The 16,884-nt window shown below is 48.9% G+C and overlaps 1 protein-coding gene across 1 annotated transcript; it reads right to left on the reverse strand.

Moving 5' to 3' along the window:
- Positions 1-8,317: 8,317 nt before the first annotated feature.
- Positions 8,318-16,418, reverse strand: LOC148219975 (thioredoxin-like protein 1). Its single transcript, XM_088156958.1, has 9 exons — positions 16,358-16,418; positions 15,552-15,874; positions 14,262-14,358; positions 13,826-13,999; positions 13,030-13,152; positions 12,186-12,255; positions 11,016-11,188; positions 10,668-10,772; positions 8,318-8,553 (listed from the first exon to the last, which is right to left on the reverse strand). The coding sequence occupies exons 2-9, from the start codon at positions 15,647-15,649 to the stop codon at positions 8,524-8,526; spliced, it is 870 nt and encodes a 289-aa protein (XP_088013084.1). The 5' UTR covers positions 15,650-15,874; positions 16,358-16,418; the 3' UTR covers positions 8,318-8,523.
- Positions 16,419-16,884: the final 466 nt, after the last annotated feature.

Consider the following 16,884-nt stretch of genomic DNA (forward strand, 5'->3'; position numbering starts at 1 on the left):
GTTTTTGCAGCATCTGTGAAAGTACTGAAGAGCACGTGTGAGAACTTGTAGAAGTCTGCAAAACCAAAACCAGTGCCGTGGAACGTCAGTGGGAGGAAGCAGTCTGGAAGTATTGCCTTCAGAAATCAAACCCTCACTGACTGGCTTCTGGATGCACCAAAGTCAGCCGGGATCCACGAATTCCATGATAGTAAGATTTGTGTTTTGTCATTACTTTTTCTTGAAAACTCTGGTTTTTCTAAGTAGATCACAAACATTGGAAAAGGTATCACAGAAGCGTAGAACTGTGTAGGAAGGGACTGTAAAGATCCAGTGCCACCCCCTGCCATGGCAGGGACCCCTTCCACTGTCCCAGGCTGCTCCAAACCCCAGTGTCCCACCTGGCCTTGGGCACTGCCAGGGATCCAGGGGCAGCCACAGCTGCTCTGGGCACCCTGTGCCAGCCCTGCCCACCCTCACAGGGAAGAATTTCTTTCTTAAAAGTAATAGATACGTATATATATATATATATATATATATATATATATATATATATATATATATGAGGTCTTGATTCTTAAGCGAATTAGCTTCTTCACTGTGTTCTTCAGTTCTTGTGTCTTGTATTGCTGGGAACAGCAAATCCTGTGGAAATCTTTCCAAAAGCATGTGTTGTTGGTGTGCTGTTATGTTACAGGCTGTGATCTGTGTAAAGGAAGGATTCCTTCCATGCTGTTAGTTTTCACTGCCACTGCATGTATTGCACAGATAGATTACTGTGGAGTTAGGATCTTTCACTCCTAGCAGACTGGGTTATGGAAATGTATTTTTCCCAGCGGTGGGTGATAGCAGAGATAAGTGTGTGTGCAGTCCTAGCACCACATTCCCAGTGTCCATTGTTTTCTCTGCCTGCTTTGCATGTTTGCTGGCGTTAGGGAAGGTTGAACTCGTTGGGGAAGAGCTCCTAAAGCCTATCGTGCTCCTAAAGCCTTTGTGCAGACTTTTGTCTTTTGGATAGCAAGTGTCAGCTTGTCATCCCCTAATTTCACCCTAGGTGTAGTTAATGGAGTTAACTAGAATGTATGTCAGTTGTCTCCATCAGTCAGAAATGATGGATATTTCACAGCTAAAAACCGAATTTGTGAACCTGGAAGGAGTACTTGTGTCGCTCTCTTGTTTTTAACTCCAGTGTGTGCTGCTGTTTGACAGGGAAGGATGCTCTTTTCCCATGACTTATTTTTTGGTGTGGGGACTTCAGTCATCGAATAGATTTGCCCAATGAAGAGGTGAAGGACCTACCACAACAACAGAACTGGGATGCCCTCATAGCAGGAGACCAGCTTATCAATCAAAACAGATGTGGACAGGTATGTTTAAACGTCACCATACTTGAGAATACTTGGAGTTTTTTACTGGTTTTAGCAGTTCTGGGATGTTCCTGTAAATCTGTATCCTCAGCCTGGAGTTTTCTAATTACAAGTTACTCTTGTTGTCAGATGTAACTATTTAAAAGGAATATTTGTAACGTTTGGTAATGGTACTCTGGAGTGAGACTGGAATAGTTCTAATGCTGTTACTGTGGGGAAAAGGAGTGGTCCAAACGGCAGCTTTTTTATTTGCAAGGAAAACGCCATATAACCAAGTCTGAAGAAAGGTCGATTTTTTTAGATTTGTAGGGTTTCTCGTTGTCTCTTGGCAGCTCTGTGGGAGAAGGCAGGTATGGTAAAAGGAGAGACAGTCTTCCATTGTTGGTTCTGCCAGCACTTGGATCACAGGCAGTGCCTTGTCTGATTTACAGTTCCCTTCCCTTCCCTTGCTGCTGCTATCTTGTGCACCAGAACAGCAGGCAAAACTCGGGATATTTTTAGTCTTTTTTTAACAGCTGCTTCCTAAAGAAAGCAAGCTGTACATTCACATGGGCAGCCAGCATTGCTTGTCTGTTCAGTGGATCAAAACACGATGTGTAGAGGTTTTGGAGCCACGTCCAGCAGTTGTAAAGCTGGAGAGCTGTGTGGGAACTGGCAGAATCTGGCAAGGACTCCTGGCTGGGGGAGCAGGGGTAGCACTGCACTGTTGGGGTGATATTCCATGGTTTAGGAGCTGTGGCTGGGTACCAGCCCTGCCCCTGGGGGAGCTCCACCTCTGTACCTGCTGCTCAGCAAAGGTGTTCACGCAGCAACTTGCTGCATGAAAGTGGGCTAGAAAATAATTCCTGAGGACAAGCAAATGGATTGGTAAGGTCCAAGTTAGATTTCTCTTTTATAGATGCCCATAGAAGGCTGAACTCCAGACTAGAGCTGAGTTAGCTAAAGGCTTTTATCTTGTGTCCAGCACAAAGAGCACACAGTGCAGCAGAGTCTTTAGGAAATCCATCCAAATAAGGGACTCTGCTTTTCCTGTACTTCTCCTTCCTGTTTCCACCTGGGCTGGAAGGATGGGCATGGCCTGTCTTTATCATACGAAAGAGATGTTACTAAAATTTGTCCAGAAGTTCTAATTATAATTATTACTTCTTTTCTGACAGAAGACACTCTCATTTTACCTTTCCCACGTTGTTTTCAGGTGCTGCCCGGGATGGACATCTGTGGTCTCAGACAGTGAGGAAGGGGAGCTTTTGCCTCACCTGCACAGTTCAGGTGGATGGGACAGAATTGGTGTGGCCTGACAAGGCAGGAACAGCTGTTTGTGTTCTGGAGTGCCTTGAAAGCTTTCTCCATCAGGTTTGGAAGGGGTTTCTCTTTGGGATTTCTTGTGATGCAGCACCACGGGTATCCCTTTGTGCCAAGTCCAGTGCTAAAGGATTGAAGAACTGACAAGTGGGGTCTGGGATGAAAAGGGTTCTGTTAAAAATAAGCAAAGAATGCAATAAGAAAAATGAGCAGCCTTTTAATGTCTGAAATTGCCAGCGTTTTTATTCCTAACTAAGGGCACTCTGAATTGGTGTCACCTGTCATGGATTAAAACCCCATAATGAGCAATCAGAGCTGAAGTGTGAAAGCTGAGATCCTTTGATTGCTGCAGTCGACTTAATTTTCTTTCCCTCCTCTCTTCCAGGACAGGAAGAATCACGACACTGCTGCCATCTTTGCCAAGAGCTGTGGTGTTTGATCAGCCAAAGCCCAGAGGCTTCAGCACCAGAGGTCTGAGCCTGGAGGGCTCCTGGTGCTGCCCGTGCTGTGGGGTGAGTCAGAGGATGCAGGGTTCCTCTTTGCCTCCCTGCTGGGGTTAACTGCCACGGGAATGTGGGATCTGGGTGAAACTCCAGCTCTCCTGGTGTTCAGGGGAGCAAGGTCTGAGGGGCTGCATTCCATTCACTGCAAAAACTTGCCAAGGCTGGAGGGACTGGGGTGCTGACTGCTCCGAGGAAAGGGTACTTATTAATACTGTGTCAGATTTCCCTCGGTGACCGTCAGGCCTGAACGGCTGTGAGTTTGTGCTCTTCTCCCTGGGGAATTGGAAATAATTTCAGTATGGAATTAGAAATTGTAGAAAAATCCAGCTAACTTTCTCACCTCTGTTATCCCAGTTATCCTAAGTTATCCCAGTTTTTCCCAGCTAGGAACTGCACAGAAGTCAGGCAGGGGAAGTGACATCAGGGAACAGCTATAAATTCAGAAGTCCCGGCAAGGGGCAGGAAAGGGGAAAGGTTTCAGGAAGCATTTTTGTGGTCTAATTAAAAATAATTTCTGATTGCCCAGTGAGAAGAACACAAACTCACAGCCATTCAGGCCTGACAGTCCCCTGCAGCAAGAGCTCAGCACACATCCACAGAGGCACGTCCAGCATCTGAAAGGAAAAAAAAAAAAACCACAGAAGAAAAAGGTGAATTTTTTTTTTTTTTTCTTCCAAGTTATTTCAAGTTCTTAAAGCTCCTGGCCTCCCCCTGCCCTGCATTCCCAGCCAGCTGAGACACACAGAAACACCAAGGAACGTTGCTGGCAGTGAGCAGGAGACACGGAGACCTCTGTGCACTCCGGGCCACAAAAGCAGCCTCAGCTTCAGCAGCTGCCATCATTTTGGTAATACTCATCTGCAGGAAACGTCCTATTTACTTCAGAGTCAGGTTTTAGGAATCCTCTCAACCCCAATGTATCCTGTAACCTGGAAGTAAAGAGGAAAACTCTCAGCTAAATTTTTTTTACCGCTGCACAGCTTTTTTGAGTTACAAAGCAAGGGGAGGGGGGAGCATCTCACCTGCGGCTGTTGGAGAAGCAGCCTGAGTGGAACTCAGTGCCTGGCCCCACCCACGGTGCTTCAGCCCCGCTCGTTCCACAGGGAGCCCCACGGTTGAGCCAGGCGCTGCTCTCCGCTGAAAGCTGCGGGGGCTTCGCACACCCGCGGCACGAGGGCACCGAGAGCGGCGAGATTTGGGGCTCTAGGGTCGGTACGGCGTTCCTGGTGCCCCGGGCGGTTCCAGCGGCGATCCAGCGGCTGCACGCGGAGATTCGGCCGCTGTTCTCCTGGGTACGGTTACCGACAGAGCCCCGGTCCCCTGCGGCCGCAGCGGGATCGCGCCCGGACCCCAAACGGAGCAGGAGCGGCAGCGCCGGGCTCGGCCCCAGCACCCGTTCAGGGGAGAGGCTCCCGCTGCCCGCGGCGACGCCGGTGCCGGCCCGGTCCCGCGAACCGCACCCGGGAGAGGCTCCCGCTGCCCGCGGCGACGCCGGTGCCGGCCCGGTCCCGCGAACCGCACCCGGGAGAGGCTCCCGCTGCCCGCGGCGACGCCGGTGCCGGCCCGGTCCCGCGAACCGCACCCGGGAGAGGCTCCCGCTGCCCGCGGCGACGCCGGTGCCGGCCCGGTCCCGCGAACCGCACCCGGGAGAGGCTCCCGCTGCCCGCGGCGACGCCGGTGCCGGCCCGGTCCCGCGAACCGCACCCGGGAGAGGCTCCCGCTGCCCGCGGCGACGCCGGTGCCGGCCCGGTCCCGCGAACCGCACCCGGGAGAGGCTCCCGCTGCCCGCGGCGACGCCGGTGCCGGCCCGGTCCCGCGAACCGCACCCGGGAGAGGCTCCCGCTGCCCGCGGCGACGCCGGTGCCGGCCCGGTCCCGCGAACCGCACCCGGCCGGCCCGGGGAGAGGCGGCACCGCTCGGAGCCCCCAGCGGACACCGACAAAGACCCAGAACTGAGCCCTGGACGTACCTGAGCTCCTGAGGCTCCGCGCAGCACTGGGAGCAGCCCCCGCGATGGTCCCGCCGCATCCCAAGAGAGACATCCAGGAACGGAGCGGGGCGCGAGGGGCCCGGCCGCACTTGAAGGCCGCGGGCGGGGCGGGGCTCTGGGGGCGGGGCCTGTGTGGCGGCAGAGCGCATGCGCGGGGCGGGGCCCGCACAGGTGTGCGTGGCGGTAGAGCGCATGCGCGGGGCGGGGCCCGCACAGGTGTGCGTGGCGGTAGAGCGCATGCGCGGGGCGGGGCCCGCACAGGTGTGCGTGGCGGCAGAGCGCATGCGCGGGGCGGGGCCTGCAGAGGCCGGTGGGGCCGCTGAGCGCATGCGCGGGTTAGGGGGGGGTGGGGGGGGATGGGGGGGTGTGGGGGGGGGGAAGCGGGGCCTGGGTGGGGGGGGGAAGGGGGGGGGGTAGGGGGGGGGATAAGGTTCCGAGATTCTTTATAAGGGGGGGAAGGGGAGGGGGGTAAGGGGGGGGATAGGGGGGGGGGTGTGGGGGGGGGGGAAGGGGGGGGAAGGGGGGGGGGAAGGGGGGCCTGGGTGGGGGGGGAAGGGGGGGGGGGTAGGGGGGGGGGGGTAGGGGGGGGATAAGGTTCCGAGATTCTTTATAAGGGGGGGAAGGGGAGGGGGGTAAGGGGGGGGATAGGGGGGGGGGGGTGTGGGGGGGGGGGAAGGGGGGGGAAAGGGGGGGGGGGAAGGGGGGCCTGGGTGGGGGGGGAAGGGGGGGGGGGTAGGGGGGGGGGGTAGGGGGGGGGATAAGGTTCCGAGATTCTTTATAAGGGGGGGAAGGGGAGGGGGGTAAGGGGGGGGATAGGGGGGGGGGGTGTGGGGGGGGGGGGAAGGGGGGGGAAAGGGGGGGGGGGAAGGGGGGGGTGGGTTCCGCGATTTTTTATAAAGGGTAGAAGGTCTGGCGCTTCTTTTGTGTGTTCACGCTGCAGAGTGACGCACTAACACTGATCTCCCCTGTGCTATTTTTTTTGCGGCTTTTCCCAGCGTATGGATACGGGCCGTGGGCTCGGCGGCGCCGCGGGCGTGAGGGAGCTGGCGGGCGCCGATCGGCAGCAGCATGTCCGCCTTTCTCTGCCGGGGGTCTCACCGTGCCGCTCTCTTGAGCGTTGCCGCAGTCCCACCAGGCAGGGTCCCGTCATGCGGTCCCTTCTGCCGTCCTGAGAGGGGCACCCTGCAGTACCGGTCTGTGTCCACAAGGTGGCAGCCCTGCCATGGCGTTGGCTCGGGGGGGGGCGGCTGCAGTTCCGCTCTGTCCCCACAAGGTGGCAGCCCTGCCATGGCGTTGGCTCGGGGGGGGGCGGCTGCAGTTCCGCTCTGTCCCCACAAGGTGGCAGCCCTGCCGCACAGCCCAGCCCGGGACTCGCCACCCTTCACAAAATCCTCCCAAGTGAATACCCCAAAACAACCCCGACCAAAACTAAAAAAGCCCTGCCTCCAACCAAATGAAAACAAAAAAACCCCTCTTTAGATATAAAAAAAATTTATTTTTTGAATATTTAATTTTTATTCATATTTGTAATCTATACATATATTTTAAACTTAACTTCTATTACACCATATATAATATTATTTTTGTTATTGTATACATATCTTTATATTAGCAATATTTATTTCTATTTGATGTATATCTATATGTGTATTTGTATATTTCTATTTTTTACTATTATTTATTTAAAAGCCCTGGCTCTAACCAAATAAAAACAAAAACTCCCTTTATTTTAAATAACGTTTAAATATATTTTTCTATTTATAGTTTTCATATTTATATCTGTAATTTATATTTATATATCTATTTTATGTATATAGTATATATATACTACATATACTATTTATATTAAAAACTACATCTATACTTAGATATGCATATATGTTAATAATTTTATGTCTGTATATATTTCTCTATTTTTTGTTTATATTATTTATAAAAAACCCCTTGCCTCCAACCAAATGAAAACCCGTAAAACATTCATTTTAAACTATACTAAAATATTTTTATATTTTTATTTTCATGTTTATAGTTTACATATATTCTTATATTTGCATTATTTATATTATATACTAGATATTTCTTATATTTGTTTATATTTTTATTTTTCTATTATATTATTAACCGGGGCTGGGCTCTGACCCCCCCCCCCCCCCCCCATGGGTGACACATATTATACTTTAAATAAAATCAAAATAATATAATAAAATAATTACGTCTTAAAATAATAAAAATAAATAGATACATTAAATATTTTTAAATGGTTTTTTATTAAAAATTATATTTAGAATATTAAAATATTCAGATGCAAAGGCAGAAGTGCCAGGGGGACGAGTGAAGCAAAGCAGCCCGGAGTTTGTATGACAAGTGATTTATTTCTGTGTCACTGCACGGGTGACAGCGCCCAGGACACAGCAGGGACCCTGAGCAGGGCAAGCTCTCGGCTCCTGCCCGCAGCAGCCTGGGAAAACAAAGCCCAGAAAAAAGGCATTCCTACACAATTCCCACTTTTGCTTGGAAAAAGATCTCAATTTTAGCAGGAAACTCACTTGGGATGAACATCCAAACGTGCCAAGGCAGATTGTGTGCAAGGGCAGCAATTAGGGCAGGATTGAAGTTTCAATGGGATTTATGTCATTAAATATGCAGTAAACTGAACTTTCCAAAGAGATTAATGATGGCAGTGAAACACTTAGCAGGTTTTCCTGGGAACTGACAGAATTCTGTGGATCGATGCCTGATTTACCAACATGAATTTGGTCAATTTCTTTGGAAATGGGCCCTAATAGTACAAAAATTCCAATTAGGATGGAAAATTAACATTTGTAATAAATATCCCCTTACTAAAATCAGAGAGAGGAAAGCCATCCAATAAAAGGAAGGAACAAATTCCAAATCCCAGCTTGCCTGGAAAACAAGGAATTTCTGACACACAACTTCTGGACTAGGCAGGAATTTGGAGGAAATTCATGGCATGAGGATTTCAAATCTGCCTCCTCTGCTCTGGTTTTAAGGGGAAGTGGGAATTAAACACGTGAGGTTACTCCTACCCAAGAAACTCCTGTATTTTGTGGGGATAACTCCAATCTTACTTGTATTTGACATCTGAAACTCTCAGCAGGCTTGGGAACTTTCAATGGAACAAAAGAGCCTCAATTCCTGCAATAACAAAATGCAACTTGGCAAAAGTCAGGAATTTTATTTACAAATCCATGGAGCAGGAGGAGGAGGAGACCAGGAACACACTCCAGCTGAAAGCAATGATTTATTGGAAATGGCAGGAAATCAAACGGAGAGTCTCTGCTTATGGTCAAGGATGTATCCAGGAATTGGAGAGAAAAGTGGGAATTTGGACTGGGATAAGGCCTTCCAGTAGCTTTGCTTCCTAGTGGCTCTCTCCTTTTTTGCCAACTACCTGGAAAAGGGAAAAAAAATCAAAGTTTCAAACCCGGGCAGGACATCCTTGGTTCAGGCAGATTCAAGTGCAGCTCCCAGGGATTGCCTGTGGGGTTAAAGGGCTGGAAAATCACACACAGCTGCTGGGTTTAGTGCTAGGCCTGGCCTAGTTAGAGCTGGGCCTGCAGAACACCCCAAGCCAGGTTTAATACCCAGAGAAACTCTGCTGGGAGAACCCCCGTGGCTGCTCCAGGTCCCTTCCCTTCCTCCCTCAGGACAAAAACCTCAGCATGCAGCTCCTAAGAAATGGGAGAACCCAGGAAACCACCCAGAAATCCATGGGGTTTTAACTCCCAGGAAATTGGAGAACCCAGGAAAATCCCCCAGAAATCCATGGGTTTCGCTTATTACCAAACAAACCCCCAGCCCTCCCAACCCTGAACCCCATGGAGCTGCAGAAATCACAGAATAACCATAAAAATGGAAACACTGTTCTGCTGCTTCCCTGTGCTGAGGAACTCTCCCTGTCCAGCTGAGTTCTGCACCCCACAATCATTAGGAGCTGCTAGGAAAAGCATTTTTAACTGCCAGAGTTAAACTTGGCATTCCTGTGAATTTGTTTATTCCTGGCGTGATTCCAAACTCCGTTCACACAGATTAGGTGAAGAAGCGAGGGGAAAAAAAGGAAAACCAGAGTTAAAGGATTAAGGATTAGGTGTTAGCAAGTATGGAATATCAACAGAAATATTCTATACCAGTCAGAAGCAGAGAGGGACAAGTGGCCCATGTGTATTATCTGGAAAACCCAGCACATGGATATGGATATTTCAGTATCCCATCCCACCCCACCTTCCCCCTTTTATTTTCTTTATTCCCCTCAGGTTGATCCAATCTCCTCCCTCCCACCAGGACATTCAGTCCAGGCTGGATCCTACAGCACTCCCTGGTGGCACCTCCCAGTGCCAAGGCCAGCACAGAAATGGGGCAGAATTTGGGAAAGAGCAGCACTGAAAGCAGGATGTGAGCAGGGAGAGCTGAGCTGGTGAGGCAGGGGTGGAATGCTGCAGGATTTGAGCACAGCGAGGGAGGAGAGCGAGGCCACACCAATGGCAGCATTACTTTGGATTTCTTCTGCCTGTTTAGTTCAGTGGGAATGGGGAGTTAAGCTGGAAAACAAACAGAAGGAGTGGTACAAGAAGCAAAGCAGCAGCAGAATGTGTCCAAAGCCTCCTGCAAAGGAGCAGGGCCGAGCAGAAAGCAGGGGATTATTCCAGAGGGACACCAGCACACCTGAGCCAGCCAGTATTGATCTCTGGCTCTGCCCACTGCTCTCTGAGCACACCAGCAGCACGTTCTCCCTCAAGGCAAAGAGCTCCCTTCTCCTCAAACTCCATGTGCAGGAAGGAAAACAGCAATATGATCATTCCACACTGTCCATGAGGCTGTGACTAAGGCAGCTCCCAATCCACTGCTGCTCCTTCCCAGTGCATTTTCCTTCCCAGCATCATTCCCTGGCTGCTGTATCCACCTTCTCCAGGCAGCTTAAACAGCCACAGAAATCCAAAGGAAAAAGATCAAAATTCAATTCATGTATTTCTAGTCTGGGGAGAATGAGGGAGGTCCAAAATCTGTATTTATTTTAGAGCAGTAAAACATTTTTTAATTGAGTGGCAGCGAAGGGCAGCAAAAGCTGTTAAACTCCTTTATTAACTTATTAGCAGCAGAGGAATTAAGTTTTAAGTTTACTTAAGATCAAGTTTTGCTGCTAAAAATTAAGTAGGTGCCATGTTGGTGTTAGTGCTTTTCACCTTCTGCAATTAGAGGGTGCTTGTACCATCAGTTCATTATTAAAGCACTGTATTTTGAAATAGGACTTTTTACAAGGAACGTGCCAATAAAGAGAATCCCAAAATCAAGATCTAAGTCTCACAGCTATTAAAAAAACAACCAAAAAAATCGGTGCGTGTAACTTGCCAGCCCCTCATGCTTTCAGTCCTTACCATTTCTTCTGACCCAGCTGATGGTTAAAAGCAGAAATGCAGGACAGAGCTGCAGCTTTTCCCCAAGCACCCCAGGTGTGAATTGTGTCCCCCTCCCCGGTGTTTGCTCCCCAGGGCTCAGCAAGGCACTCACTCGTTTGAAGTCGTTCATGTTGGTGGCCTGCACCGGAGTGCCAATGAACGTGAAATACGTGATTCGTGTCGTCTCCTCATCACCGTGATTGGACTGCACAAACAACTGCACAGGGGAAAAGGCAAAAACAACTCAAATGACAACTGCCAATGCTAATTGTATCTCTGTGCTCGTTTCAATGCTGTTTCCTGGCAGTGTGCTCAAGCCCCCCCAGCTGGGATTTCCCCATTCAGACCCAGCACCCAAGAAGTGCCAGCCTCAGTGGGATCTGGCAGGAAGTGAATGAACACGCGTCGATTGTGTTGACTGAGACAGATCCCTGTGCTGCCCCAGGACAGAGGCACTCACAGTGACACTGTTGACGTTCTGGAATTTGACATAGCGCAGCTGGATGATGCCATCCTCCCTGATGTCCTCGGGGCCCAGCTCCAGGGCCTGCGTGGGCTCGCTGCGCTCCGCCTCCTCAAAGTCCATGGAGCGTGGCAGGTTGATGAACATCTTGATGTACTTGGGGCCTTGTCCTGGAGAGAGAGGGGTGGGATTGTCTGTGGGCGTTATTCCACAATCCCTGTCCTTATGGAATGGAACGCAATGCTGCTGTGCCATGTAAACTGAGTTACTGCAAAAGGGAAAAGCTGAGTCTCACTTCAGCCTGGAATTACATCCCCGTGTCTCTTTGCAGGGGATGAAACTATCAGTAGTTATACTGGGCTATCAAACTACAATCAAGAATTGTATTTGTGTATCGATCTATTTTAAGTAGTTATACTTGTGCATCAAGCTATAACAAACACTTGATTTGTGTATCAATCTATTATGAGTAGTTATAATTGTGTATCAAACGACAATAAGTACTTTATTTGGGTACCATTCTATTTTAAAAATTTGTACTTGTCTATCAAATGACAAGAAGTACTTTTATTCATGTATCAATGTGTAATCAAGATTTTTTTGTGTATCAAACTATAATAAATACTTCTATTTGTGTATCAAACTACAATACTTCTATTTGTGTATCGAGGTATAATAAATACTTTATTTGTGTATCAATCTACAAGAAATACTTTTAAAATTGTTATACTTTATACTAAAATACTTTTTATAAATGCTCCTATTTGTGTATTGAGCTATAATAAATACTTCTATTTGTGTATCAAGGTAGAATAAACACCTTTATTTGTGTATCAACCCATAATCTTTGCCTATCAATCAATAATAAACAATAAATACTTCTGTTTGTGTATCAAGGCATCATAAATACTTTATTTGTGTATTAAGGTATATAAATACCTATATTTGCGTATATCAAATTATAATAAATACTATTGTATTTCAAGGTATGATAAATACTCCTCTTTGTGTATCAAGGTATAATACTTCTATTTGTGTATCAAACGACAATAAACACTTCTACTTGTGTATCAAGATCTAATAAACACTTTTATTTGTATATCAATCTATAATCTTAGCCTATAAATCAATCAATAAATAATAAATAATGCTGTGTGCAGCACTCACCGTTGTCTGGCCCCTGCAGTTTCATCGAGTACAGCTTGACAGGCTGGCTAAAAGCTACAGTGATAAGCAGCTGAGAAGGGAAAAACCACCATTATACATCAGTTTCTTCATTAGGAAAAAACTCAGCACAGGAAATTAGGATAAGGGATGTATTCCACACATTCTGGAATTCCCCTGACATGCCAGCAGAGAAAAGGGACTTGTCCCTTCGGAATTCTCAGTGTGGAAAGTACTGACACTACAAAATAGTAACCGAGCTTTTCTTACATTGTCCAAGCCTACCTCAGAGCTGCTACAGTGAAAACTCTCCATGAGCCCAAACAATCCCTGAGAGGAATTCCCTGTGATCCCAAACACTCCCTGCACCTGTGCTCCCTGTGATCCCAAACACTCCCTGAAAGGAGTTCCCTGTCATCCCAAACACTCCCTGCACTGGAGCTCCCTGTGATCCCAAACAATCCCTGAAAGGAGTTCCCTGTCATCCCAAACACTCCCTGCACCTGTGCTCCCTGTGATCCCAAACACTCCCTGAAAGGAGTTCCCTGTCATCCCAAACACTCCCTGCACCTGTGCTCCCTGTGATCCCAAACAATCCCTGAAAGGAGTTCCCTGTCATCCCAAACACTCCCTGCACCTGTGCTCCCTGTGATCCCAAACAATCCCTGAAAGGAGTTCCCTGTCATCCCAAACACTCCCTGCACCTGTGCTCCCTGTGACCCCAAACACTCCCTGAAAGGAGTTCCCTGTCATCCCAAACACTCCCTGCACCTGTGCTCCCTGTGACCCCAAGCAATCCCTGGAGTGGAGCTGTGTGTGATCCCAAGCAATCCCTGGAGTGGATCACCTGCTCATCGCAGTCTGACTCCAGGTAGGAGGAATCCTTGCGCAGGCAGTTCTCAAAGCCGTGCTCGTCGCTCTCGTTGAGGCACTCGCAGCCAGCCTTGTTAATGAACGGCAGCAGATCCATCTGGGGATAGAGAGCATTGGCTCAGGGCACTGCATATCCCATGGGATTGGGGAGCTTCCATGGGAGAGCATGGCCACGGGGAGCTGCACATCCCATGGGATCAGGGACACACACAAAGCCTCAGGTGGTACCAACACTGAACAGGTTCAGTGAACTATCAGGTGTACCTTCCCAGTTCTCCAAGGCATTTTGAAGAGGGATTATTAGCAATAATAATTATTGTATTCCTCTGTGTCACTCAGGCCAGGCACATCGCCTTTGCCAAGTATTCCTGAGCCACCATTTTTAGTTTTTGTTCTTTTAAAGGCACAAAGAAACACAAGGTGAATGCCTTTAGGATCACCCACCCCAGCAAATGTTCAGAAAAGAAAGAATGAGACTTTTTTCACTTCATGAAATGTTTGGGAACACATGCTGGGATGGCTGAGAAGGAAAAGGTTCATCAAGGGACACAAAAAAATTGTTTTCATGACTACGGAAATTTTTCATGCTTAAGAAATGTGTATATGTCAATATTTTAATTTTTTTCTGGACAAGAAAACCCAGATATGTGATTTCCTTGGGCAGCCTTGCCTAAAATCCAATGATTTGACTTCAGGTACATTTAAACACCAGGGTGTTTGACCACCTGAGCTACACAAGCATTCCAATCAAACTGTGGGGAGACACTCACGTATCCTTTGGGGATGTCTGTGTCTTCACTGTTGCCAGGATCATTCTCCAGGTGCTGTTTGATTTTGTCCTCCAAGCCCACAGCATCTGCTCCCTGGTACTGGTCAATCCTCACCTTGTTCCGGAAGAACAGGAACGTGGGGGTGGCTGAGATGTTGTTGGTGGCAGCTGTGCCCTGGCAGAACAAATGAGTCCCAGTCACTGCTTTGACTCAATCCAGTCCCACCAAGAAATCCATTCCGTTCATTTTTGTCTTTTTACTTCAAGAATTGCACCAATATTTGGTGTTGGAAAGGCTCTTTTAAATTCACCCAGCACAGATCTGAGCATTGGCATTCCAGCTCCCCACTCCTTGCTCCTTTCCCAGCCCCTCCCAGGACAGCAGCAGGATTTTGGAGCACAGACCCCAAACAGCAGCAGGATTTTGGAGCACAGACCTGGCACTGGTGCACATCCACCTCCAGGAACGTTGCCTGTGGGTATTTGTTACTCAGAGCGTTGAAGGCGGGAGCAATCCGCAAGCAAGGGCCACACCTGAGCAAAAAGTGACATTTTTTATTCCACTTTGCTTTTATTTCTCAATGCCTGCCCCAAACAGAACCAGAACATTCCCAATATCCTGCTGTAAAAATAGCCTCTCTACTTGGTTGCCAACTGGTGATACAATGAAAGATTACATTTAGGAATCTGCAATTTATTGTCTTTACTTCCAGCGTTTTTACCACGGTCCTACCCGATAAAGTGTTACAAAGAAGCACAAATCAGCAAAAAAACCCTATTAATAAAAATAACATTATTAGTTCATGTTGCCTCCTTCCTGGGAAAAAATTGTATTTACACATAACTTAAATATTTAATGGTCAACATGTACCAAAGCTTTAGGGATCATAAAATTTTTCCCGCAATAAATCTCATTTACACTTGTAACCAGTCATTCCCATATTTATTTGGGAGGACAGATCTGTTTTTTTTTTTTTTTTATTTAACTGCACTGCCTTGGCTGAAAATGTTGTGTTTTTTACTTATTCTGCGTCAGCAAAAGTGCAGGAAGTGCTCAACTGCACCGATTCCCATAAAGGGAGTTTCTCACTGAGAAAGAGAAACGAAAATCAAATAAAAAAACACGATGTAGAAAACTGGCAAAAAAATCCACACAACTAAGAGGCAGCAGCCAGACAACAACGAGGTGCCCTGTGAAGCCGCAAACTCCCGAGATCATCACTATTCTCCCTAATCTCACAGATTAATAGCAATAATTCACATGTTGAGGTTTCTTTGGTGACAAACTCATCCCGATTTCATCACAGTTGCACCTCCCTGCTGAGGAGGTGAAAGGGGATAATCCACTTGTCCTGGGCAAATGGGTGCGGATCCAGCCAAGTTTTACGGAAGCAAAAGATGTTTTGCCAAGTTTTTAGTGTTGTCCATGCCTTGTTCCCATCAGTTTCCTGCCCTTTGACGGGGTTCTAAAGCAGGGCAGCCCTTGCTCCATCAGAGCACCTGACGGCTGGCAGGTCCGCAGGGCAGTGGGATCGGCGGGAAAAATGGGAATTTATTCCAGGATCTGGGAACACGGTGTTGAAAATAATATAACTTAGATGTTGTGACTACAGCGACGCGCTGCAAACCGCGCCGAGGAACCGCGCTCGGCGCCTTCGCAGAAAGCACGAATAACAACACGGAAACAGCGGAGCCCTTCCCGGGAGCCGCATCCCGGCCTCACTCACCCCCTCATGGTGAACTTCACCACGGCCAGGCGGGAGCCGGCGGCGCTCAGCTCGGGCTGGAACTCGGTGTCGTTGGCGATCACCTTCACGCCCGCCATGGCCGCGGGCCCCGGTGGCGGTGCCGGGTGCGATGTGCAGCGTCACGGCGGGCAGGACGCCCGGCATGCACCGCTGGCACGGGCGCAGGCGCGACCGCCCCGCTCCGCTCCGCTCCCGCCCGGCCGCCGCCGCCATCTTGGGGCAGGGCAGTGATGCCGCAGTGACGCCGCCGGCGGCCATTTTGGGAACGGGCAAGCGCGGGAATTCCGTGAGGGGAGACGCGCCTTCAAATTTAAACATAAAAATTTAGTACTAACTTCGTCATGAATTCTTTTTTTAGTGACGTTATGGGGATGACCCTTCTGTCTTGAAGGCAAGATTGGTGTAAATTTTTGTCACCTTATTTAAATTATGTTTTTTAATGAAGTTAAACTGTCGCGATACTGAGAATTTCTACAAAATTAAAAATTAATTTTAAAATTAAAAACAAAAGCGGGGGAAATAAGAGATGAATAAATGCTTGTAATAACTACAAAATAAAACCGAAATTAAACCCAGGACTTTCATGACCCCATTTGCAGCGTCATTGCTGACAACTTCCCAACGTAGTTTATAACATAGCATAATAAATGTCACTTCAAGATATCTCATATTTCCGCTTTTCCGAATAAAAAGCAGGAATATCCCCAGCATTCTGCTCCTGGATTTTGTAATTTAAAAGCCTTACAGTAATGAGTAAATAATTAATTAAGAAAGCAAGTAATCACCAGCTCCCTGCGCGCCCTCAGCGGAACCTAGCCGTTTCCGCGGCGGCGGCGCCTGCCGTCAAGTGTGCCTGCCAGAGCTTTACGCCAGTGTCGCGAGAGGCGGTGTCATCCGGCCGCTGCCGCACCGAGCGCGGCGGGGCCGGTGCGCCCGGGGCTCGTGAGGGCCGGGACAGTGACCGGGACCGGCACCGAACAGGCACGACCGGGGAAGGAGGCGGGAGAACGGCTCGGTCCCGGCGGGAGGGGTGGGGTGAACGCCTGGTTCTCCGCAGGCCCCGGGAGTACTGAGGGGGCTGCGGCGCCGGGAGGTTCAGGGACACGGGATTCAGGGATCCTGGGACCCGGCTGGCCAGGAGCCCGAGGATTCAGGAGCCCAGGTATCCTGGGACACCGGGAGCGGCCCCACGGTGTTAAGGGAGAAGGATTGGGTTTAGAAATCCCTCAGGTTTCCCCTCAAGACGAGCGCCTGGTTATCCGTGGATGGAGGCTTCCATCTCTCCTAAGGAGAGGCTCCTCACCCTCCCCCT

This window comes from Sturnus vulgaris, chromosome Z (genome assembly GCF_052056855.1).
Source record: "Sturnus vulgaris isolate bStuVul1 chromosome Z, bStuVul1.hap1, whole genome shotgun sequence".
NCBI classification, from domain to species: domain Eukaryota; kingdom Metazoa; phylum Chordata; class Aves; order Passeriformes; family Sturnidae; genus Sturnus; species Sturnus vulgaris.

What these genes read in the sequence shown, in the direction of transcription:
- LOC148219975 (XM_088156958.1), bottom strand. Translation starts at nt 15,649, where the DNA reads ATGGCGGGCGTGAAGGTGATCGCCAACGACACCGAGTTCCAGCCCGAG. An exon ending in GTGAAGTTCACCATGAGGGG is followed by an intron (nt 14,359 to 15,551) that starts GTGAGTGAGGCC and finishes CTTTTTGCTCAG; the next exon opens with GTGTGGCCCTTGCTTGCGGA. An exon ending in CAGACATCCCCAAAGGATAC is followed by an intron (nt 13,153 to 13,825) that starts GTGAGTGTCTCC and finishes CTCTATCCCCAG; the next exon opens with ATGGATCTGCTGCCGTTCAT.